Source organism: Berghia stephanieae, chromosome 2 (genome assembly GCF_034508935.2).
Source record: "Berghia stephanieae isolate SIO BIC M18660-M18661 chromosome 2, UCSD_Bste_1.3, whole genome shotgun sequence".
NCBI classification, from domain to species: Eukaryota; Metazoa; Mollusca; class Gastropoda; order Nudibranchia; family Aeolidiidae; genus Berghia; species Berghia stephanieae.
Window position 1 is genome coordinate 64,658,054 of NC_088361.1, and position 26,658 is coordinate 64,684,711.

Genomic DNA, 26,658 nt, shown 5'->3' on the forward strand with positions numbered 1-26,658 from the left:
GAGAGAGAGAGAGAGAGAGGAGGGGGGGGGGGGGTTCTTAAGCTGACGCCACATAAGTTCAAGATTTAAGAAACAATTGCTGTCATAGATTTTCGCTATAATATATTTGTCCGTTTTGATGGATACAAATTTATAAAGAAATATTTTCTTAATTATAAAGAAATATTTTAAATATATTTTCTTAGTATAGATTTTATTTTTATTTATCATGTTTAGTTATTATAAAAGGAGTTTATTATATTATGCACTATCAGCCGAGTATCTAAATAAAACATTAAATCACATTGGTTTATTTTTTAATCATTTAAAGCTCTTATTTGTTCCCATAAACATTATCCTATCTTAGCGTCATATAGAGTAGCCCAATATCGTGACTTAAGTTCTTCTGAGGTATTTTATCATTTAAGGTAATGCATATGCAATTGATCAGTCATTTAAATTGAATGATTGAAAGGTTTGTGAAAAGGGGTAGGGGGGGGGGGCGGTTGTGAATGGCATAACTTCGAGCTGTCATGCTAAGTTTTTTTTAACTTTAATATTTTTTTTATCCGATTCAGCGAAGAGCGGAGATTACTTTCTTTTTGTGTTATTATAATAGTCGATCAACTGTATTTGTATTCGATGTTTAATGTTAAAACCCTTCTTATCAATTTATGTCTAAATATTGGGAACTGTCATTGTCGAGTTTATATTTAATACATTACGGTTGTGCACGTTTGTGGCATTGATAAGACGATTGGTTCCTTCACTAAGGAAGGGGATTAGTCATGCGTTCAATGCTCAATTATTGTAACAACTTACACTGAAATTAAACCTTGGAATAATATTAAAACAAAACAAAAGATAACCAAAAGAAGAAAAAAAAAAAAGGCAAGGAAAAAGAAATTATGAATACACAAAAAAACACACACACACAAAACAACCAAAATACAAAAAAAAATCCCCCCCCCCCCCCAAAAAAAAAAAAACAAAAAAAAAACTAAAACAAAAACAAAACAAAAACAAAAAAATAACAAACAAAACAATTAAAAGCAAAGAAAAAAGAAAATAAATAGGAAAATAAACTTTAAAAAAAAAAAAAGCAAAATCAAAACAAAGCACTCCCCCCAGGATTTTTCTTTTAAAATTAAAAACTAAAGTAACCCAACAAAACCTGAAAAAAAAATGACGATGGTTTTTATAGGGATAATAATATCATTATGGAAATTGATCTTCTGGTAACTTTTATACTGATCTTAACATCTTTCATCAGCAAACCCGATGTTTGTGATTTGAATTTCTTTTCAATCAAATTTTCAATAAGAGTTTGGTGTTCGTGTGGTGATAGGATTTCAACAGCTTAAAAGGACTTTGAATTGCATACATTAACTACAGGGTGAAGTTCAGCTTTAAAAATAGAACTGATCCTTACGGGATGAAATTACCTAATCTAATGGACTGAGGATTAAATTAGATTTTATAGTTTTGGATCAGAGACAGGTACCGCACAGTATACGATTCTTACACTCTTGCTTTTTGGAATTCCGGACGTGTTCCCAGCCGCTGCACGAGCTTGCGAGTGCGCGTTGGGAACACATTTCGAATTCCAAAACGCAAGAGTGTAAGAAATGTTTTATTCTACCCTTCAGTCAATTCCTATTTCGCCATCTTTGAATAAAAGACATGTTCAAAAGTACTAAAATAATACTACTTTTAAAAGAATCTAATTGTTAATGAAATTTAACGATTTATAATCTAACGTCACAAATTATTATAACCTATCATTACGCGTTACTATTTAGGGAGAAGGGTAGAATAATATTTCTAAAAGTTTTATACAATTGAATCAGAGATAGATACTGCAGGGTGATTACATGCTTTATAGCATTAGGATATACGAGATATATTATCATTTCACTTTTCTTATTCTCTAATTTTCTCCCTCACTAAGATTTGTAATGACACAGTACATGCCGCATACCCTGGTTTTTCAGTAATGATCTTTTAACTATGTATGTTTGATTAACGGCAATGAAGACACCGTGCAGATGCATCCTTTTAGCTTTCATAATACATTTTTAAGTACGTACGTGACAGTTCAGGATTGTTAAGTTTTGAATTTGCTTTTGAACTCAACGTGTTTCCTTTGTACCATTGCCAGTCGTATCCCCTTGTCGCTTCAGCCGTTTTCTAAATGCTAAAATAAGTAAATCCAACCGCCTCCCCCCTTCCAACCACCACCTCAAGAATACGATCTGTTTCGACATTTTAACACACATTCAGGAAATCAGCGATGCTTATTTATAGGAAAAGGCAGCGCTGAAGAGATAGAGAGAATAAATTTTCAAAGTTTTTTTCCTCTCTCTTCTTATTTTTATAATTTGTTTGTGAAACGGTTATTTTCTGTCTCCTCTCTAACCTCTCCCACTGTACAAAGATAAGACGGATTTCGTTATCAGTAATATAAATTATAGGTAGTATAATTTCAATAGAGGAGCCATAGGTCGGCGCAAACCAATAAAGTAACGCTTATCTGTAGCTCTAGTACCCCCATTGACAAGTCTGTCGTACTTTGGAAAAACCAATATTTGAAAATTTGGCAAGAAAACTTGTCCTTCAAATATCGATCGATTTAAATTACCCTCATTTTAGCTAAAACTCACAAACCTGGGACTTCGCGAAGTCCCATGTTTGAGTGTTGTTGCCAAGATGAGGTTCATTTAAATCGATCGATACTTGAAGGACGAGTTTTCTCGCCAAATTTTTAAAAATGTTTTTTTTCCAGAGTACGGTAGAAGTCTGTTCGAGCCGGTAAGGTGTCAAAATGTCTAAAATGGTTTTAAGTGATTCATTTTGGCCAAATCCCAATGTCTCAGTTCTATATTAATGCATTGCGTAGATGGCCGACTAATTACTGGGTACCATGCCTCTTCCTCAAGGTCAATTCAAAAATTGAAATGGGTTTGTTGGATGACAACGATTTGATCGCCAATCCCTTGTGTCCTTGAGCAGACCTGCCTACTACTCCGAAAATTTCGTAGAACTACGAATTTTTCGGTCCTAACTGAGAATTATAAAGAGATCTTTAATTCAATACTTCAAAGAAAAACCCCAACAAATGTTGTTTCTAGAGCGAGCATATCAAGGAGTTTTAAAGTCTTAATCTAAAGTGTTAGGGCCCAAATTGGTCATTTAAAAAAGTAGTTATAATGTTAACTATATTATTACCCCTGAAAACTACGAATGTTTCCACTTTCAAGTAGGCAGGTCTGCTTGAGTATCCACTCCACGCCTTGTCCCTCTCAACTGAGGTGGGAATAAGTACCGTGTCATAGGATAGCCTTCGTAAACTTATAGCCTGGCACTGATAAACGAACACAGAAACGTCAAAATATATGGCCAGACCACCAAAACGAAAGCAAACCGTGAGTTGTATTCAACAGTTCAATCAATGGGATCTCTTATTCCCTGAGCGCTACTAAAGACGACTCACAAGGCGTTACACAAATGTAAAAAGTGACGTCAAAATAAGTCCTAATGGGTCATAGCGTAGCCGTCGCTATGTTATAGCCTGATACTGAAATCCAAAAGGACTGGCAGTTTGACGTCATTATTTGGTTTTTGCACCGCCTTGTGAGTTGTCGTTAGTAGAGCTCATAGAAACAAGTTATTTCATTGGTTGAACTATTGAATACAACTCACGATTTGTTTTCTTTTGTGGCAAAAGACTAGCATTTTGACGTCATTTTTTGGTCAGTATCAGGCCATAACTTTACGAAGGCCACGGTCATAGTGTCAAGCTATAAGTTAACGAAGGCTACGGTTATAGACATTGAATATGTTGATAAGAGTGATACAAAAAGACTCATTAAAGTGAAATTGTACATGTTCAAAATAATCTACTGTGGGGGAGAAAAAAAGGGAAGCACATTGAGTATATAGTTACTGTAAAATTGTAATTTATCAAGGTAAATTTATTTTACGATATATATGCCTTTGATTAAATTTGATTCTCTATTCCAAGGACGAATAGCTTTTATTATGGTAATGCTACTCAGTTTTTGTTGTTGTTGTTGTTTTTTTTTTTAATGTAAAGAATTCAAGTCCAAAATGCGTGTGAGTCTGAGTCGAATACACAATGGACTTATCTGAGAACCCGAATTCAAGCTTTAAGGGTACAAATAACAATTCAAGTGTTTTATGTTCACATTGGTCTGTCTTGTTTGAAATTTACCATAAGTGTTATGCAAACTGGGCGGATAACAAGAGATAGTTGTTGTTGTTGGTTTTTTTTTTTTTTTTTTTTTTTTTTTGGGGGGGGGGGGGGGAGGGAGGTTTAATTGGAAGGTTAAAGGCACATGCAGAGGATGTATTAACCCAATTTTGTAATGTTTAGATGTATTAACGTTTCATTTGCGCATATAGAATTAGAAGATTTGGTAAAGGTTCACAATTAACCAAAACAGAGCAGACCACTGTTTAATTGCAACAGGAATATATTTTTTATATGTCATAATAAATAAATTAGTCGATCGATCAATCAATCAACCAATAATTCAACAAATTAACCAGTGCATTGATGAATTAAATATTTAGAGATTATTTTAGCTTTACGACCCGCACTGGGCATCTAAAGACTCAAAATTAGAGCAATCGACGATGCATTTCGAAGCATATTATTATGATTCACATCTCAGGTGAACACCAATTTTCAGATGACACGCAGCTTTCTTTTATTTTAATTTCTTTTCAACGACTAATGCTGTATTTTTATTTATTTATTTTATTCTTTTTTTTTTTGCATGTTCCATTGACCCTTTTCGGGTTTCATTCAAAAATCAATTTGATCAACCATCTTATCCCCTTGAATCGTTTTCAACGATATCACTTTCAATAAATATATACATTTCTTGTGGGAGATAAAATGGTTATTTCATATATAATGCTTGCTGCGCCGCATGCAAATATTATATCACCACTGGATAGTCAACAAAGCCCGATTTTTGTGGGCGGATCAGCTTTTTACTATGCCATACAGGAAGTGACTGTTTTTTTTGTCTGAAGAACAATTCAAACAAGGTTCTTTGTTCCTTATGTTTTCCCTCGCATCGATTCAAAATTAATCGATATCTTTTGTTAATATTTCGTTTAAAACATTGTTAATACTTATATACACAGCCAACATTGTACTTATTAGGTCCTTTTAAAATGCAATAATCGACCCAGCATAGTGTACATCAAACTTTTCCCCTCTTAATCCCCCCCTCCTTCCATAGAAGTCTTTATTTGGCAATCGCTGAAAACCCCAACAAATAACTAGGTGAATCAATAAACAAAACAAAAAAAAATATTAAAGAAACACACACACACACACACACACACACACACACACACACACACATATGAGCAAAGAAATGCTAACGCATTGTTAAAAAAAAATAACCAAAAAAGAAAGCAAATCAAAGCAAAAAAGGCAAACAAACAAATATGCAGTTTCATTTCTTTTTGTCAGGGAACGCATGCCAGGAGATGGGGAAGCTAGTTTCGACGATCTGGACGATGAGGATGATGGCCTGGATAATTTTGAAGACAACACATCAGATGGTGAGTCATCTGACAGTCATAAAGGGTTGCTATCTGTCTTTCTCATCTGGCTTTACTTCTTGCTGAAAACTTACTTTTATCATGTCTTTGAATGGGCTGAATGAAATCTGTGATAAATACACGTTTTTTTACAGGCGAAATTGGTTTGGAAGCATTGGATATATTGTTGTTATTCTGTAATCCAGTGTCTTCTGTAGTTATTTGTTTTTCTAAAGAATTATCGAAAAATTTAACTTTTTGAGAAAATTCTTGAATTTTGACTCCATGGTTCAGATAAAGATTATTGTTTCACATGTATTGTCCGTAATTTGATTAACATTCCCTCAAATGTATTCTGAAATGAGTGGATATTCATTTTGAAGATTGCCCACTCCTCCTCCCCTCTTTCTTTACAAACAAACAAATAAACAAACACACACAAACAGACAGACACTCAAACACCTCCGTCTCTCTTTATGACCTTTTCTCTCTATATATTTGCAACGTTCATCAGGTTTCTGTTGTTTTTTTTTCTTTGAGAGACCCTCAAAAATATTCTTTGACCCTAAATCTGAGTCTTGACGATAGTTTGAAAATGTTTTGAGATACAGCATTATTATTGACTTACTGTACGATAATCCATTATTATTAATCATCATCATATCATCATCATCATCATCATCGTCATCATCATCATCATCATCATCATCATCATCATCATCATCATCATCATCATCATTATCATCATTATTATTATTATCATTATTATTATTATTATTATTATTATTATTATTATTATTATTATTATTATTATTATTATTATTATTATTATTATTATTACTATTATTATTATTATTATTATTATTATTATTATTATTATTATTATTATTATTATTATTATTATTATTATTATTATTATTTTCTAACACCTAGGTGGTTCTGATGGATACTCTATCAATAGCACAAGCTCCATGGGTCGCCACGCGTCCAGTGGTCGACCAATGACAGCAGGATCGGTTAAAGATGCCTCCACCTCAACTGTATTGGAGGAAAAGATGAAGTCTCTCGCCACTCGTCCAGCCACATCCACAAACGCCGTTGTCATTAAGCCTTTTTTCCGACACAGCATGTTCAAACACATTCCACCCACCATCAATTTTGTGGGAGAAGGGGAAAAGAGTGAGTGATTTTATCAAGGGTACTTTTCTTGGGGGTTTTTTTTTTTTGGTTATAATTGTTTTTGAAATATGTATTAATTAATTAATTATTTATTTATTGATAATCGGGTTTTCCATAAGAGATAAAGTTGTTGTTGTTTTTTTGCGTGTCAATGGCCAACATTTTTTTAAAAATCGACAAATAAAAGATTGATAAGGGTTGTTTTTAAAAGATAAAATATAACTTTAAAATGCAATAGTAATGATTACAATGATGATGATAATAATGGTAATAGTATTATAAATATACTACTACTACTACTACTACTACTACTACTACTACTACTACTACTACCACTAATAATAATAATGATAATAATAATAATGGTAATGATAATAATAATAATAATAATAATAATAATAATAATAATAATAATAATAATAATGATAATAATAATAATAATAATAATAATAATAATAATAATAATAATAATAATAATAATATAATAATAATAATATAATAATAATAATAATAATAATAATAATAATAATAATAATATATATAATAATAATAATAATAATAATAATAATAATGATGATGATGATGATGATGATGATGATGATGATGATGATGATGATGATGATGATGATGACGATGATGATGATGATAAATTATAAATTATATCACTTTGAGTAAAGCCATGTATACTTTTTTTGTTTGATCTTCTCATTTGATTCTGTGATTCTGTGTACACATGCAGCTGAACAGATTCCTTGGGAGTTGAGAAAGCTGTTGAAGTGGAAGATGAGTCCAATCACTCCTTTGATTGTAAAGACTGCATTGGCAAGAGTTGGGTTTAGGATAACCAAAAGTGAGCTTGTGTTTCTGTGTTTATGTGCATGTTTGTTTATGTGTATGTATGTCTGGATGTGTGTATTTAGATTATATTTGTATGTATCTTAAGTGTGTTATGTTGAGTATAATTGGGCATGGACTTGACTTACTTGACTTAGATGCCTTTCGCGTCTCGACCGAAAGATCGGGTCGCCTTGGCTGTTTCCAGTATTTCCTGTGTGAGGTGTCTCCAATATTGCCGGTCCTCCGCTAGGGTTCTCAGATTTTCAAGGTCCCCTGCCGTTATGAGACTAATGCTTTGTCCAAGTGTTGTGAGGTTTTTGTTTAGGATCACAGGGAGTGTTGTGATCGGTCTTCCTCTGAAAAGGTTCCCGTGTTTTTGGAAATATCCCGACATGGCTTGGTTAGCTGGTATGTTTTTGTCCCTGCGTAGTATGTGACCGAAAAGTTGCCATCGTTGTTGTAAAATGTCAAGGGAGATTGGTCTTTCTTTTGTGATCTTATAGAGTGATTCATTTGAGATCTTTTTTGGGTATTTGATGTCCAGAACCCTTCTTAGCTGTGGGCATGGATGTAATGTTAAAGTGGGCGAGTGTATTTTTGTGTGTGGATTTGAGTATTTTTGTGTATGTAGTGTTTATATATATATATATATATATATATATATATATATATATATATATATATATATATATATATATATATATATGTGTGTGTGTGTGTGTGTGTGTGTGTGTGTGTGTGTGTGTGTCCATTTATAGTTCTTTAAGAAAATACTTCACTCTTGGTTTCTGAAAACCTTTTAAACTATAAACTTCCCAAATGCATTTGAAACTGTCAACCTCAACTTTGTGTGGCTTTGTACACTTGCCTTTTGATCGGAATGTCCAGGGTTCGAGTCCTGCTCTGAGCAGCCCATAGTTAAAGCCTTGGAAAAGGCTCTTTACTCACACTCTCTCACCCAACTCTGGAATAAAATGAACACTTGGCTGTTAACAGCACTGTCTCTGTCGCAAACAAATTGTAATATCACCTAACATGTGTCTTTTGTCTCGTCCTGCATGTTGGCTGGAGACTCTTGTTAGGCGCTTTGAGTACGTTAAGGGGATATTGCTCTATAAAAATGCTCAATTTTTAATTTTTAAAAATAATAATGGCATTGCAATTTGAGTGGAATAAGCCCTTAACTAAATTCCAAGTAAGACAACTCAAGTAAAATAATTTCTTTTGCTCGTTTTTATTAATAGATCTTGATTGTATATTGCATTCTTTTTGTTTTATTCGAATGAGGTCTTTTGTATTGATCACTAACTTTTTTTTTTAATTGGTTCATAGGAAATCATGACTGGTTGGGTTGTTTTGGAAAACACATGAAAGCAAATTGTTTCAAACCATTACGAGAGTATCAGAAGGTAAACATGAACTGTTTGGAGTCGTGGAAACATTGTGATATTATGATTGTTATGGAGATTTTACTTCAATGTTTTCAACATTTTTGATCGAACAATGCATTTAAAATGATGGGAACGATAGTATGCCTTATGTGTCTTTACGTATCGAATAGAAAAATGTAATATTTTTTTAAGCTGCAGAAGATGGTTGTTGCCAGGTGACCAATTGTAAGTATTAATATCTCAGGTTAGACACCAGGATTAGATAAAAGTCTGCATTTTACTATCTTTTTTTTTATCTGTTCACTAAGTGTTGCTTTTAATGAATACAGTAAAGGTTTTATATAATGAAAATTCATCAGGTACTTAATTGTCAACTAAGTACTATCTTCGTGTTGTAACGGTTATGTAGTATTGATTTTTTATTTAGTCTATATCTCAGACTTGAAAAGATTTAGTATGTATAATTTACATCAATGTAACATATTTTAAAAAAGGTACAGATGTTTTTTTGTTTTTTGTTTTTAATTCAGAAAATTACTTTTATATTAATACATTATTGTTGAAAAATTGCTTTTATAACGGCAATTAATTTTGAGAAAATATATAAATTTACTGTGAAAAATATATTGTAATTTTCTTTTTTTATTTGAAAGGTCTGGTAACTTAAAATTCAATTTGCTATTTTGCTAGTCTGTATGCACATATTAGGCAGGTCTGATAACGGAATAGAATTATGGGCTTGATTTAACATAGATGTACCGGAGAATATTTTGCATTGGTTTGAGATCATTTCTATTACAACAATGAGCCCATAATAATTTGGATTATCAGACCTGCAAATCAGTACACATCACTGCTAGTGCATCTTTTTTAAGCATTGATGGTCATAACCGTATAAATTATCTGGTTTTCAGCTCAATCATTTCCCTGGCTCATTTCAAATTGGACGCAAAGATAGACTGTGGCGTAACCTTTCAAAGATGCAATTGCATCATGGGAAGAAAGAGTTCAACTTTTTCCCTCAAACATACGTCTTGCCATGTGATCTAAAGCTGCTGAAACGGGCTTGGGAGGATGGGAATTCCAAACAGAAGTGGATCATTAAGCCTGTAAGAATATACTATTTTAAAAGAAAAGTGTTGTTGTTTATTTTTATTTACATAACAAAGGACATATTTCTCTAGTCATAGAGCTCTGGAAAAAGTGAATGGAAACAAGTTTAGTATATTGCTCATGGTAGGTGTCTTAAATGGCCTTGTCTTGTGGCAATACAGGTTGATGATGCCGTATCATATCATAATCTGTCTGAATCCTCCTGCAGCAGCAAGGACCTAAACAAGGATGTAATTAATGTGTGAATGGAGGCCACAGTTAATTAGCTGCAATTCGCTGTGTTGATGTGCTGATTGGTTTTTATGCAGACTTATCTAAAAAGCCAGCAATTGCATCAAGCTAGAAAAATTCCTACCTTTCTCAAAGGGATGTTTATTTGTCTTTACTGATGCAATCCAGAAAGCAATTATCTGGTTCAATGCAACATAATTACCTACCTACTTACCTTCATATCTAGCCTTCTACTTACATACCCACATAAAAACCAACCTTCTTTCCTACGTACCTACCTATCTACTTATCTCCCTGCCTATTAAGATACTTTTTAGCAACTGACTCACCTACTGACATGTACCAGGAAACCGACTTCTATACCTCTGTAAATTACATGCAATCTTTAACACATAATAATGCTTACATTTCTTTAACAGCTTCTCACATTTGTCATCATTATATTTAGTTGCATTTAATTATGTATTATTCTGATTCTCATTCAAATTTCCGATCCTTAAAAAAATTGTTGTTTGATTGACATGATCTCTTTTTTTAATATTTTTTTTTCCAGCCTGCCTCTGCAAGGGGTATAGGAATCAAGGTCATTAGTAAATGGACTCAAATTCCACGGCGGAGACCTGTTATTGTTCAAAAGTAAGCCCCCATTTAGAATAACAATCCTGACAAAAAGAAAAAAAAGATATTGCCAATAATAAAACATTTCATTCTATAATGTAACACACATTCAACTTAAAGGCCGATTTCAGGAGTCAAACTCGAGTCTAAATATATATCTTGACAAAATGCTACTTTACATAATAGTGAATAGTGAAACAAATGTATAACAATCTATAATATAAAGATATGTTTTCACGTGAATAACTCACCACTTTAACTTATGGCTTATTGGTTTTGGATTAATATTGTTTTTGTCACACTCATGATTGTTAGAAATAATGACTTTTACCGAACTGAAATCTCTTTAAGACTGTTATTGAAGCAATATGGCATATTTTGAAGGTGGAATATTTAAACATTTATATTTATTTTTTCATCTGTTATTTTCTGTCTATTATTCGAGTTCCTCAACTGAGGAGAAATTATAGCATTGATTATTAATGTCTTCCTCAGGTACCTTTCCAGACCATACCTTATAAACGACAGTAAATTTGACATGAGGGTTTATGTTTATGTCAGCTCATATGATCCTTTACGTATTTATGTGTATGATGATGGGCTTGCTCGATTTGCTTCATGCAAGTAAGTATTGTGATTTGAAACCTAGTTAAGTACCTCATTATTATTATAGTAAGCAAATATAGGGTGTGTGGTATGTGAAACACTATCCTGAGCTACCTTTTCACAAACAAACTCTTGGAAAAAGAATTTGGCATAGTACAATATTAGACTTTGCTTTATTTAACTTAGAAAATGTTTGACTTGATGAAGGCAAAATTTTAGAATCACAATGTACATACTGGTATAATGGTATATCTTGTCAAAGTCACAGCTATGTAAAATACCTGTTTGTCCAGTTATTTTGGATAAGCTTCGGAGAGGGCAATATATAGCAAATTATTAAATCTCTCTCTTCTCAACCAAACCAAAGCAGAAATTTGCGAGAGTTATCGAATTTTATTACACAGATCACCACTTGAGTAATCCACATAGCATTATGTGGATCACCTTACGATTCAATCCAAGCTGTTAATCTCAGCTTAAAATTTTTTGATTATGAGTAAGGATGCATGTTCTATACATGCACAAAATCATTGTAAAGCAATCTCCATAATCTTGTTTTTTTTTCATCTGTGTTTGAAAAGATCTTATCACAGTTGAAAAACACTAAATAATCACAACACCAAAATATGATTTATAATAATGGAAAGTGTGCATTCAAGGCGCAAAAGCACAAAACAAGGCATGTGGCATGTGCAACTAGATTGGTTGCTGTGAACTGAACAAAAATTTGTTGTTAAGTAGTGTTCACCATGGGTAGAAAAAGGCCACAAAAATGAGACTCTTATTCATTCACATTCAACGTATATAAGATGTCAAAATGAAGAGAACAACAGTGTTTCCAGGCCCTTGGCATGCCGGAGGCCAATATGTCACAAAGAGAGATTGCAAGATGACTAAATTGTTCTCTCTCTTCAGTCCTCATCCCACAGTGGGTATGGACCACCAGTGAAACTTTTTCGTCCTCTTCTGAAGTAGGCAAGTCTTTCCATCTCCTGCCAGCGCATCCCATACCTCTCCAGCTCATAGGCCCAGGCTTGTCTGGATTTTGTACTTCTAGGAGTGGCAGAGATGTGTTAAAGTTTCTTGGTGTTTCTGTAACATTGCATGTTTTTATAGGACTGGGTTGTATATATATATATATATATGCATTTCTTTATGACATGGTTACTATTTATCCTTTGTCCCTTCATTAAGTCGTGTTTGTATCACGAATGGTTAAAATGATCACCCTTAAATAATCATGATATTGATCATTGCATCATAATAATTACAAACTATACAAGGTTTCTTTTTTTACCCACAAAGTACTGAAACAATATTTTAACCTGGGAAGTAAACTTCAAATATATACAACTTAAATATGAAACGACTCGGACTTTATTCAAGTGTTCTTTATTGACCACATTTGTAATTAGTGGAACTAAAAGCCGGTATAAATGTGTTCATATAATATTAAGCTAATCTCATGTGAGCACCTGTTGAATATAACTTGTGTGATAAAGACATTTTGAACAGAATCCATATGCCTCTGAACCAGCAATGATCAAAGCGTAACAAATCGGACAGCTGCACCAAGATGTTATCGCATATTATCAAAGAACTAAGAGCGACGCACAAATTGTGAGGGAATGAATGAAAGGTTACTTTATTCCTCCATGGGTTAGAGCAAGTTTTAAGAGTTTCTATCGGTTTGTTTGCTTATAATAATGCAATCAATAAATTAAATTTAACAAACTATAATCGAAATTGTGCTGATATAATGCAAAATATCTCAAAGACAATAATTCTAATGATAGAGTGTTTGATACCAAAATACAGATTCAAAGTTTTCTCAATGTCTTGCCAATTTGTTTGAATTGGTAAAATCGACTGTGGTTGTGCAAAAGCGATTGTAATTTAACCAGATATCAGTAACAAATCTGTTAAGTATCACGGGAGATAACCCGTTGCACTGGTCGGGAATTTGATGGAGTGAATGACCTCTTGACCGCGGCGCAGGTAGAGGACTAAAAGCTCGCCTTTTCAACACTGTGTTTTGTGCATCAGTATATTTTTATAAATGAAGGAAGAATAAAATTATGTCTAATTTGCTTGCTTTCATTAGAACTTTTGTTGCTTTTTGTTATGTTCCAAATTCATGAATTTCCCCTGCCTATTACTTCCCCATTATAAAATCTTACAGCTAATTGATACCATTGGAAAACAAGATCGTTTGTACCAATTTGCAAAGTTAAAAATTGTAATAAATCAGGGTGATTCTTTGAAAAATATTTAAAATTTCATTATCACAGAATTGAATCAAAGCCTGTATTCAGGGCCATTTTTGAAAAATAAGATTATAAGTTCTCATGAAATTTTAACTTTTCAATCATACAATATGTCTATTAAATGCCAAATTTTAATTCGGAATTTGGCAAAATTTGACAAGTAAACATGGAATGTACCATTGTTAGAATTCGGTACTTTTTAGGAGGTTCTTGTATGGATATCAATATTTACATAGATGCACTTGTTTTTATATGAATAAAAAATGAAAACAAAATCAGTTTGCTTACAATTACTGCACATATTCATATGTTTTAAGGACTCATTTGGTTAAAAATAATACTTCAAAAATATTTAAACAAATAATGACAGCAATGAAGACTCCAGTGAATAATGGTTGTGGTCATGGCACCCCCACATTTTGAAAGTTTTTACTTTTTAATTATTAGTTAATTCAATTTTTCGTAATAAATCTTTAGTATGTAAGTTGCTGAATCATTAGTTGAACCCTAAAAAAGGACACATTGGGCAAGTGAGAAGATTAAGTTGATTGGACTGCCAATGCTTGTTCTCATCTTGTCTCATTGAGTCTAAGTTGCTTTTACTTATGTTAATGAGTAACCTAGAACAAAAAAAAAAAATCTCATAAAGTCAAATGTGTTTTTGGAAGACGGTTCAGTGGTGTGAAATCCAGTGATTGTTTTTAATTCCTCAAAAATAAACAAGACTGTCTCTAACTACGCAACATGATTAAGTGTTGTTGTGCATTTACAAGGTATTCCTCTTCCATGAAGTCGCTCAGCAACAAGTACATGCATCTCACTAACTACAGCATCAACAAAAAGAACTCCAGCTATCAGAGTAATACAGACAACAACGTATGCCAGGGGCACAAATGGTGAGGATGCTTGTGTAGGTCATCGATTTTATTTGAATTTCTTTTTTTTCGAGTTGTTATTTTCATAATTATTTTATTGATATTATGTATATTTATTGATGTAATTATGTACTAACGTTTTCAATTAAATATTTGTTATTACTATTATTATTATTATTATTATTATTATTATTATTATTATTATTATTATTATTATTATTATTATTATTAGCATTATTATTAGCATTATTATCATCATCATCCTCATCATCATCATCATCATCATCATCATCATCATCATCATCATCATCATCATCATCACCATCATCATCATCATCATCAAAGATGTCCGTAAGTAATAGGTGTCTTTTAGCTTAGATTCTACAAGGTAATGTGAAAGCAAGAGTTGAGGAAGGGGAATGGGTTGTACAAATGAAATTATTGTTAAGTTATAAGTTTATCGAAATCTAGAGGTGTCTAGTTTAAATATAACAGTATAAGTTTTACTGTCTCTTGAATGATCGAGGGATATTGGCCTGAAACGGTGTTTGATTAAATTTGTGTGTTTGTGTCTGTATGTGTGTGTGTTTGTGTGTGTGTGTGTGTGTGTGTGTGTGTGTGTGTGTGTGTGTGCTTGTATTATATTATTCATCTAAACAATTTTCAAATTAACAAATTGATTTAATAATTGATTTTATTTTGTTTTTGACAACTGTTTTTACTAGCAGTTTTAAAGTTTTTATTCTCCATTTTAGGTCCAATATCATTTTATACCTTAGGACCTCGTGTCTATAGAAAGTAAAATAAATGGACTACTTTGCACAGTCAGAATGGAGTTTACTTAGAGTAAAGATATATGATACATGAACAAAGAATTTTTATAGTTTTCTTTTCCATGTTTTTCTCAATTTTTGTTGTGGATTCGGTTCCAATTGAAGTGATATGGGGAATCTTAACCTGGTTTTTTTGTTTGGAGGGGGGGGGGGGGGGGGGGGGGGTTTGGCGTAAAAGCCTATACTGTCAGGAAGTAACAACAAGAGCGTAAGTTGTGTTCTTGAATTCGATTTTCTGACTCACTTGTCATTTTAGTTTTTCTAGGGTTTTTGTTTTTGTTTTTTGTTGTTTTAAAAAATGTTTATTGAATACATTTCTGATTTGATACACGTGTGTTTTCTCCAGCTCCCCAGTGGATCAGTAGAGTTTTTGATCTGGAGAGGTGTTGATCTTTTGTCCAAAAGTCTAGTTGATCCCGAAATTTGATATTAATTTTGCTATGCAGGTTCGAATTTAGGCTCATTTTTGTCTTATATATTTAACTAGGAGCCTGAAGTCTTTATGGAATTTCATGAAGAGACAGGGAATCAACACAACGATGGTGTGGGATTCTGTCAAGGATCTAGTAGTTAAGACTATTATCAGGTAGGTACATTTCAGGCATCATTGTCCACTCAGCAGTGAAAGGGTAACTGAGTCCCATTGTGAATTGGTATTAATTATTGGCTTTAGACTGCTATCCTGTTCAAAGAGTGACAGGCAATTGTCAACATCTGTTTGTGCAAATTATTGGTCTTGTGGTATGACACTCACCTTTGGATCGGATGTGCATAGTTGAGTCCTTGGGAAAGGCTCTTTACTCACATTCTCTTATCGTACACATGTGTGAAAGGAGTACCTGGTCATTAACAGCAGTTGTAAAAAAAATGTATTATCACATAACAGGCGTCATGTTACGTCCTACATGTTAAGTGTTGTTATTGGCAAGTAATGACATGTCATACACACGGCGACTAAAACTCGAACTTTTAGTTTGAGCGCTCCACCGGTGGGAGGGTAATTAATCAAGTTTTGACAGGTCGATGACTCATCATGCTACGGACATCGGCATTTTCGCTACCTGTATTTTTTCTCTCTAATTCTGCATTTTATTGATATTTTCAAATAATCGTTGCTCAATAATCTGTTGACGTAACTTTTTCTTATTCATATATTCTTGTTCTTCATAATGTAAAGAATATTGTCATACCATTTGTATGGCTATGAACCTAATGGTTTTGCAACGCCACTCTCCATGAATTGTACTATAATTCAATGCAAGATCATAACTATAATTGGTAAGAAACATGTGAATAAATAGCATAAGTCACCGTACAGGCAAATAATTTTGGGATAATCAGAAGCAGGAGAGAATGAGGAAAAAGTGTATGTAAGTTTTATGGCCTGTTCAGATCTAGCAGTCCTGTGAGAGGTCTTATATTGTGGTAACTCCTTATCAAATCCACCAGTATCCTGTCCACAAATTAGCCAGTCACAGTGATGACTGGAAGGTACGTGTTAGTGTGTGTCTTATAAAACTGATATCCAATCAGTCCTTATGAATAAGATTCACTTGATGACACCACCTTGCTCGCCATGGAATCCTAAATTTATCTTATATCGTTTCAACCAGTCAATGCAGTGCATTTCCAATATATGTAATTTGGGGGTAATTGAGTGAGGGAATGCTTCTCTGTAATTCTGCAAATACCTTGCGATGGCTTCCTCTGCTCTTTTAATTTCTTCTGATGACATGGGATTTGAATGGGATACTAATTTATGTACATCTCTGTAGCTGTCATTTAAAGTATTATATTTGATCTCAAGTTGAATTATTTTCGTGATTAGGGTGTCTCTTTGGGTGTTTGTTCTAACTGCATGTATAGCTGTCTTTGTAAGGTCTCTGTAAATTACTTTGTTTATGTATTTGTGGCAGTGATTGGCAATGAAGCGGCCACCTTGAAATGACAATTTTATTCTGATCTAAAACATGTTGTATTGCTTTTCTAACTGATCCGATGATGCTTTCTTTACATTCTTTCATGTCATGCAATTTTTTCTTTATCGTTTTAAGTTGCTTCTCCCACCTCCTCTTTTCAAACATCTTTTGCCACAAAGTCTACATAGATTATTTACTTTTGTTATTTGAGTTTCAAGAGAATGTTCCATCCTTGTCTGTAGTACAAAAAAAATTATTTCAGTGCCACAAATAAAATTAATATAAAAATAAAATCACTCAACCAAAAATAATAATGTTATTTCACACAATGGATTGCCCAGATTTTAAATAATCATAACTTTTTTATTTTGTGTGAATTAAGCGTACTTCATGGACATACTAATTGCAAATTTATTGAATTATTTTAGGGTGTAAGAAAATATGACCCTCATGGTGACAAAACATGTTTTAAAAATATTTTAATCAATGATATACGGTGGACAGAACAATTTCCCTCACTAATTTGAAATATTCTTATCTGCTTCATAATCCAATTGGCACTTCACAAAAATATATATAATTACGACAGAAATTTAAAATATTTTTAAAAAATAAGAAGAAATTGTGTGTGACACATAGGTTTCCAGTATTAAATGATATAAGGAGTGCATTTCTTATGCATTTTTTTGACAATATCACCCTTGTTTTCGGACCTCGCTTACCTCCCCTTGTTTCAACTGACGAAGGTGCAGGTAATTAATCACTTGTGACAGGTGAAGTTCCCTGTTATCAGTGATTTGCCTGTGATCAGGGGAGTGGAATGGGCGACAGGGGAAGATGCACAGTGGGTGGCACGGGGGATACAGCAAGATCAAAGCAAAAACTAAAGAGTCAAAAATTAAGTTAGTTTTATTCGCCATGTACATTAAAGAGAAATGTTGTTGAATATACATAATCTGCCAATTAGATTGGCTTTATTGCCACCGTTCTTAACTTTTTTTAGCCTTAACTTAGAATAATGTTGTCGTAAAATGATAGGGAAATCACTCACTGATTTTACTGATTAACTTGAAATTTTAATAAAGATAAATGGTTTATTTTAAAGTGATTTTTTAATTAATTTTTTTTCAGTGGAGATGCAAGTATTAACAGCATGACAAAGTCCAACTGTCGAAGTCGATATGTTGCTCATGAACTATTTGGTTTTGATATTCTCTTGGATGAAAGTCTCAAACCTTGGATCCTGGAGGTTAACATTTCACCGAGGTGATTTTGAATGATCATAATTTTTTAATTTTTTTTAATCTGCCAATTTTTATTAAACAAAATACATATTTTAAAAGGTTAACAACAAAAAAAAAAAAGGCACGCAAAGAATTTATTTTCTTTTGGTTATGTGGCAGATATTTATTTCTTATCTCACTCAAAGTATGTAATGCGCACCTGAGCATGCAATTGCTTTATAAGTCATTGCATTATACTGTGTGTTTTGTCTCATGCAATAAGTGGGGGCAGGCTTTAAAGAAACACACAATGAAAAAAAAATCACAATCTATAATGTGCCAAACCTGAATTTAAAATGGCATCACGAACTTGTATTTTACGCTTGTTGAATATGATCATCCTTTTTGAGTCAAAGAAAATGGATGAAAATCGAATTGAATGCCTTATTTAAATTACAATGAGGTTTTACAAAATATTTTTATAAATAGGGGATCAAAGCCAGTTTTATTTTATCTCACCAGCTTGCATTCAAATTCTCAACTGGATATCAACATCAAAGGTGGTATGATAAAAGACTTGATGAATATAGCAGGTTTCATGATACCTGACGAAAGAGATGTCAGCACCAATGGTTCCTCTGGAGATTTTAGGCAAGTTTTCACATTTGTAGGCCCCTTCACATCTTAATGGCAAGCATTTATTAGAAGATACAGTTAAGGATTTATTCCCTTAGGAAATATATAGAATCTGGGTGCCCATAGTAGGCAGGAAGGTACTTTCTATGTCTTCTACTCCCCTACATTTGTTTTCCAATTGCTTTCTGTCTTTGTCTGGGAATGAGATTACTTAGTTCTGTCCTGACCCTGGCTATAGTTTTTGGCTGGGAGGGAAACAGTCAAATGTATACAGTGCAACCCCTGGATAACGACATCGCCCAGGACCGGAAAATTATGTCATTATCCAGGGGTGTCATTATTCCGGGGTTTTCAAGATGGTGGAAAAAGGATTGCGTGGTGAGACCCGTGAATACATAATAGTGTGATGCGTGGACCAGTCCCTGAGAGAAGATGTTAGAATATGTATTCCTCCTGGTTACAGAGGGTATCCCAGCTACACTTTCACTCTCCAATGTGTATTGTCATTGTTTTGATTGTAAAAAGTGCTCAAATGCCATTTACCAAAACTAACAATAAATCAAGAAAATCAAGTACCGATATGATAATACTGCACAAGAACACAGAGGCAAACATCTAGTTTTGATTTTAATTAATATCCATGCAATACTGCTGATGAGTTTTGAATACCGAAATTTTAATTTAAGGGTACCAAAGTTTACAAGCCCTTAAAATTAGTAGATTCCCTTCCTATTTGTTTTAATTTTTCTGTGTGCTTTCAATTGTAAATCTATAACCTTTTCGACTATCCCATTTTATTCCTCTTTCCTGGCTCTGAAATGACCTAAATGTGTTGCAAGTGCCGTAAAACCCTTAAAAACAAACATACATATAGAATAGGTTGCATCAGGCAATGTCAGCGAAGGGTAATGTTGAGATTTTGTGTCAATGTCAGTACATAATCAGTCTTGTACATTTTATTTATACTGCTGATGTAGTTTTGACTACTAAGTATGTGTCCCAGGAATTTCTAGTCCTTCTCACCATTTTTGTGTAACATTCATCATGCAAAGGTTTTACAAATTTCTCATGATTAGGTTTTCAGCCGTTTTTCCCTGGGGTTACGTTTGATTTTATTAGTAAAGAGAAAAAAGATTTTTTTGTGAAAGTTTTGTGCAAGCAAACATGGTTTTGTTACCAGACCATTAAATTATCATATTTGCTTGTTAACGATCAATTTTCCTCTCTAATCTATATCACAGTGCTCACCACCCTTTGAATAAACACTGTATGGATAAGAGATTGTTTACCAACCAGCTAGCACCGGATGAAAGGGCCAAACATGCTTATTATTGTCAGAAGTACCAAGATGAGGTAAGGGAGATTATTTACTTGGTTGTTTTACATATCCTGCACTGACAAATCATTAAGTAAGAATACTAACAAGACTTTGAGGTTAGACAGCTATTGTATTATTTTGAAATTCGTCACATTCAGGATTTAAAAGATAATTTTGACATGCTGTTTGAGAAAAACGACTTTCCATCAGAAAAAAAAAGAAGAAGAGAATAACAGAGAAAAATAACAACAAAACGTTTTTAATATAGGAAGTGATCATACATGATTAACACGTGTGGATTAAAAAATGATAGCAAATGGTAAACAATGATTTGTATAATTTGTATCTTTTTAATGGTTTGATTTGCATGATTAGCAATGAAAAAAATGATTTATTACTAATTGTCTTGGTGCTGTGCCGAATAAACATTTTTATCTTATGGTATGTATCTTTCATAATATCTATAAAAAGTATGGCATAGAAAAAACATGTCCTCACTGACCATTCAAATACCCTATTCTCAGATTGTTTCAAAATTTATAGATGCCTATACTGATGTACAAAGTCATACATAATGAGCTTGATTGTTTCCAAAATATATATATCAAATTTAATCTTTTTTCATCTGCTTCAACACTATTTTAGAAAAGTTCAAAATGTCTGATATGACTTATTATATATCTTTGTTGATATATTTTGCCATTACAAAGCATACTGAAATAAGATTAACACTAAAGTCAAATTTTATGAATTAAGTGTTATTGTTGCCTCATGGTAATTTGTATTTAGTGATATTTATTTCTTAAGAAACTAGACAGTTTGTTTTTGCCAGTAGTTCAACACTGGTTGGAATAAATGCAAGGACATATACATATTCGGAAACTACTCAAAAGTAGTTTTTTTTGCGCATGTATAATTCATTTAATTAGTGCAAACCATTGAAAATATATTTAAAACCAGGCATCAAAAAATTGATTTTGCAAAATTGAGCACAAAATTGAAATCATCAAATTTTTTTTAAGGTGATCATCACACAAATCATCACACAAGACACACTTCAGTATTTTGTATGAATTGATCAATGCCACAACTCTTTGCTGGTGGGCTGTTTCTGCTGGTAAATCATTCCAAATTGTATTTATTCTGACGAAATCATTTTTTTTTAGCTTTCTTTTCATAGAATCCCACATATGTTCCATGGGATTCATGTCAGGTAAAACAACTGACCATGGGTTCATCACCCTTACATTTGAATTGTTTAGGAAAACAGATATTTGTCGAGCACTAATTGATTAGAAGTAAAAGTTATGCTGGAATATCACTACTTAATTATTCTGATTCAGAATAAACAGGATGACGATTGGTTCAAGAATATCTCTGACATATGTAGGTCTGAGTTGAACCTTTGGTTGATACGTATTATCTCAGTTGTTTCTGCTACCAATTATCACTCCCCACACTATTAAAGATCCATATCCTTGATGTGTTACTTCAATGTTGCTTTCATGATTGAAACGTTCAACTCGATGTCAATAGCATGAAATCCAAATCTTCTTTGTCTCTAGAATCAACTTCAAAAAAATGTAGCCCACATATTCTGATCCCAGACCTTGGAGTTCACATGCTCATTCAGTCGAACATCTTTGTATGGAGTGATAAGCTTTGGTGGAATTACGGGTTATGATATTTAAAGCCACGCTCACTGAGCTTGAACATTTGGTGTGGCAACTACTACATAGCAATGCTTATGTGAAATTATTATCTGAAATTTACATTTTATGCTCGCATTTACAAAATGTAACTTTGGTACCGACAAATTGGGCGGCCCACATCTGCTCCTCATTTGTGTCAATAAAGGCACGCGATCCATCAATAGAAAGGAAAATTTGTCTACTTTTTAAAAATATATATCATGCACCAATTTCTTTTCTCTTATGTGAGAAAATAGTAAATACAAACTGTCTAGTTTCTTTTTAAAATGACTATATATTATTTTCTGTGGTACCTGTAACCTTGTCTTTTATTGACAGGACAAAAGTCACAAATATGCATATAAGACAAGTTTTACAGGATATATTCATTATGCAATGACGAATCGCTACAGAGTGTGTAAAGGTTTTTGTTCTTTTTTTAAAAGTTTTATATTTGACTTAAAATGAGATCAACTTTTTTACAGTTAATGTTTTATAGAGTTACCATCATGGAGGAAATATTCTACGGAAGAGAGCACTCAGTGTGCACGTCGCTCAGCCAGTGATAAGTTATAACTAGCTGAGCGACGCTGCGGGTGAGACAGACTCGTGCCGTGCACTGCACTATCGTCATGAAAAAACTGATGGCATGTTGGAGAGTGAGAACCTAGTTTATTAGTACTGTAGTTAGTATGTAGGAGGAAGAATGATTAACTGCAATAAATACTTCATTTAAAGAGAAGAAAATTGATAGATATATTAAATTAAATCTGATCATTATTCAGATTACTCCAGTTTAAGATTTATTCTGAGTATTCATTCATTCTTTCTCATAAATATCAATCATTTCACTCTTATATTGACTTGTATTAATATTTTTAATACACACACCATCTACAGACATACACAATACATCATTTTTTATTATTATTATTATTGTCATCATCATCATCATCATCATCATCATCATCATCATCATCATCATCATCATCATCATCATCATCATCATCATCATCATCATCATCGTTATTATTATTATTATCATCATCATCATCGTCGTCATCATCATCATCAGTATCAATGTCATCATTATTATTATTATCATCATCATCATCAATCATCATCATCATCATTATTGTTATCATTATCTCATTTATGTCCATTGACAATGGCAATTGAAAAAACCCCAAAACTTCTGGCTTTTATTCAGTACACAAATTAAATGAGAAGAAGAGAGAAGCGGGGTTGAGAGTGCTTTGTATGCATAATGAATTTGGAAGGTGCGGCAATATTGTTTCTGTGCTATATGCAGAAGGGAAGGGCAGACAAATACACATATAGTACATTTGCGGTTAGCCCTGAATTCCATGGCAGCAGCACGTCTCAAAAGCCGAGTGCCCTCTCCTGTGTTTCGTGACTCCATGGTTGCCATATAGTTTTTTAAAACCCCAAAACTAGAACTCCAAAACTAGAACTTATTTTCTCTTTACAATTCATATTTTGTTAAATACTTTTTAATTAATTTTTTTGTTTTTGTTTTTAGCGGAGTTGTCATTCATTTGTTGATTTTATTCATAATATATATTTTTAACACCAGTTCAAATCTCCAGATTGAGACAATGTATTGGTAAATAATAGATATTGTAACAAAGATATCGTATTTTCACATTTTATCTGTGTGTCATGATGTATTTGATCACATTTTTAATCAAAGGTGAAAAGGAACTATTTAGTCAATGTTTACCTCTCACTTATCACTTGTGGTGTTGTTATCACTGAAGAAAAAAATCAGAGAAAAAGAATGAAATTTTATAGTTTGGGGAGGCCTTCCAATTTCCCATACTAGTTTAGAAAAAAAACAACATATGTGATCCTCTGCAAGAATTCAATGTTGTGTCGAGATGAACCAGACACAGGACATCAAGCTTTATGACAAAATAATGATCAATGCTGAATTGAAGTTTTTCACTGTAGAAGCAAAAAGATAAAATTTTGAAATGCTTCATGTTACCAAATTGTGAATGAATATGAATTTTTGAATATATGAATTTTTCTTTTCTACAATTATTATGATATTACGTGTGACAATTAAATATGACACAATTCCAAGAGTTAAGTGTCATCTTTCAATTATATGACAGAAGGCTGATAATGATTACATACAACTGTGATTCTCATGTATGATGTTATTCTCAAATTTAGTAACTATGATATTTTTAGACTGAAACAAGTAACTTTGTTTCTTGAATTTTTGTTTAACTGGTTTTAACTGTACATTTTTTTCAATTAAATACAATACAAAACATTTGTGTTGTATTGTGCATTTTATCTTCACAATTTGTTGCCTTTTAAACATTGAAAATCAAATGAAATTTATGGAAAAGAAGAAAGAAATAAAGAAATAAAGAAGGAAAACAGTTGATTCAAACAAGCAAATTAAACAAAAAATGACTCCATCTGATTCTTCAACCACCAAATTTTTATTTCTCCATTCCACAAATAATTTAAGACAATGAACTAGCGATTAACTAATTGATTTTGACAAATATTTATATTTTAAAATCTTACTTGAAATGAAAATATTATTTTCTGATGTGTATTTAAATAATAATTGAATTTTAGTTCACCAATAATAATGCAATCAAATATTTTAAAGGGTTTTTCATGCAGTTTTGCCAACTCTTCTTCATATCAATTTTTTCTATTTTAACATAATTTGTTTTTCAATATGATAAGAAAAAGTATCAACGCAGAATGTTGTGAGATATTTTACCAATTTTTTTCTCCACAATTAACCTACGTGCTATCATTGATACATCCTTAAATCTATCTAATGTTCCTATTATCTATCATCAACTTTTTGATCCAACAATGCTTCAATCAATCCATTCATCTGTTCATCTATCTGTTCATTCATTTATCCATCTGTTCATACATCTGTCCATCCATTATTGGATCTGCTTTTATATACATGTAAAATTGATCTCCAACAGCAAGTTATGCAGACAATCCTTGACACAATCACACCTGATGACATGAGGCATCTCTGTGAAGCAATTGACGAGGATAGCAGGAAGGGGAATTTCCAACGCCTCTTTCCCACGCCCCACACACATCGTTACCTGAGATACTTTGAACAGCCTCGCTATTATAATCTATTGTTGGACCAATGGGTGCTAAGATACAACCGCATGGAACAGAGGGGTAGGTTTTAGCAATGGCGTAAGGGCAAAGTTGTCCTTTTTTAAAAATTGTTTATCTTGATGGCATCAGCTTTCTGTAATATCTCTTTTATATATATATATATATATATATATATATATATATATATATATATATATATATATATATATATATATATATATATATATATATATATATATATATATATATATATATATATATATATATATATATAATATATTGTTCAGCCAATCATGTCAACACCACACTTTTATGGCACTAAATTATCTAAAACATTTCTAGTCTTGTAAATTTAAAGTGAAAAATGCTGTCTATACCACTTTATATTTCATTATCTACATATTCATCCTTTGCTTAATTCTCCCTTTTATATTTTCGTTCAAAGTAATGCATTTATTTAGATTAAAATCTTGTAGTTTCCCTGTCTATTGATATCTAAATCATGTTTTTGTTAATAAATGATATCCAATATTGGTGAGCAAATTTTAAAAGCAATTTACCTTTTCAAACTTAAAGAATTTTGTGTAGGGCTTTGTGCCACGTCAACAAAATTTTGGATGGTTTCATGGCTATTTTGAAAAAAAACTAGAAATTCAAACAATTAATTTTTTTGGAGTGGTGGATAGTTCAGACAGTAGAGCCAAGCTCTCCCCAGCCAGGTGGAGTTGTCGTACAAGTAAGGTTGCGGGTTAGAGCCCCCATCACGATGAACATTTTTATTCTCGATTGTCTTCTGGATTTTCCTACTCACTTCATTTCTTGTTATTATCATGCATTTAAAAGTTTGGCCAAAAAACTTGTTCTTCAAATATCGATCGATTTATATGACCCTCATCTTTGCAAAAACTCTCAAACCTGGGACATGGCAAAGTATCATGTTTGATAGTTTTTGCCAAGATGAGAGTCATTTAAATCGGTCAATATTTGAAGGACAAGTTTTCTTTTGGCCAGTTTTTTAATATGTGTCTTTCCAGAGTTCAACAGTAAACTAGTTATTATCAATTATTTTTGGATATTTCAGTTCATTAATGATAAATTATTAAGCGTTTGTTAAACAGAATGCATTCATTTACCTAACTTGGCTTTCAGCATTGTAGCCATGACACATAAGTCACACTTTTGTGAATTTGTGAGGGCTATTCTCTTTTTTTTTGT

At 32.6% G+C, this 26,658-nt stretch overlaps 1 protein-coding gene across 4 annotated transcripts in view; it reads left to right on the top strand.

Moving 5' to 3' along the window:
• LOC144965345 (uncharacterized) overlaps nucleotides 1-26,658 on the top strand; it is a 56,020-nt gene that overhangs the window by 18,688 nt on the left and 10,674 nt on the right. For 2 of the 4 annotated variants that reach the window (XM_078900589.1, XM_078900591.1), the window contains exons 4-17: nucleotides 5,492-5,583; nucleotides 6,496-6,741; nucleotides 7,481-7,591; nucleotides 8,911-8,987; nucleotides 9,884-10,078; nucleotides 10,867-10,949; nucleotides 11,427-11,555; nucleotides 14,578-14,700; nucleotides 16,000-16,098; nucleotides 18,563-18,697; nucleotides 19,177-19,305; nucleotides 20,532-20,643; nucleotides 22,639-22,713; nucleotides 25,293-25,503. In XM_078900589.1, coding sequence (XP_078756715.1) covers nucleotides 5,492-5,583; nucleotides 6,496-6,741; nucleotides 7,481-7,591; nucleotides 8,911-8,987; nucleotides 9,884-10,078; nucleotides 10,867-10,949; nucleotides 11,427-11,555; nucleotides 14,578-14,700; nucleotides 16,000-16,098; nucleotides 18,563-18,697; nucleotides 19,177-19,305; nucleotides 20,532-20,643; nucleotides 22,639-22,713; nucleotides 25,293-25,503 — 1,817 coding nt within the window. The remainder of the gene's footprint in view (nucleotides 1-5,491; nucleotides 5,584-6,495; nucleotides 6,742-7,480; nucleotides 7,592-8,910; nucleotides 8,988-9,883; nucleotides 10,079-10,866; nucleotides 10,950-11,426; nucleotides 11,556-14,577; nucleotides 14,701-15,999; nucleotides 16,099-18,562; nucleotides 18,698-19,176; nucleotides 19,306-20,531; nucleotides 20,644-22,638; nucleotides 22,714-25,292; nucleotides 25,504-26,658) is intronic. The other 2 variants (XM_078900592.1, XM_078900590.1) reach the window with 1 other exon arrangement.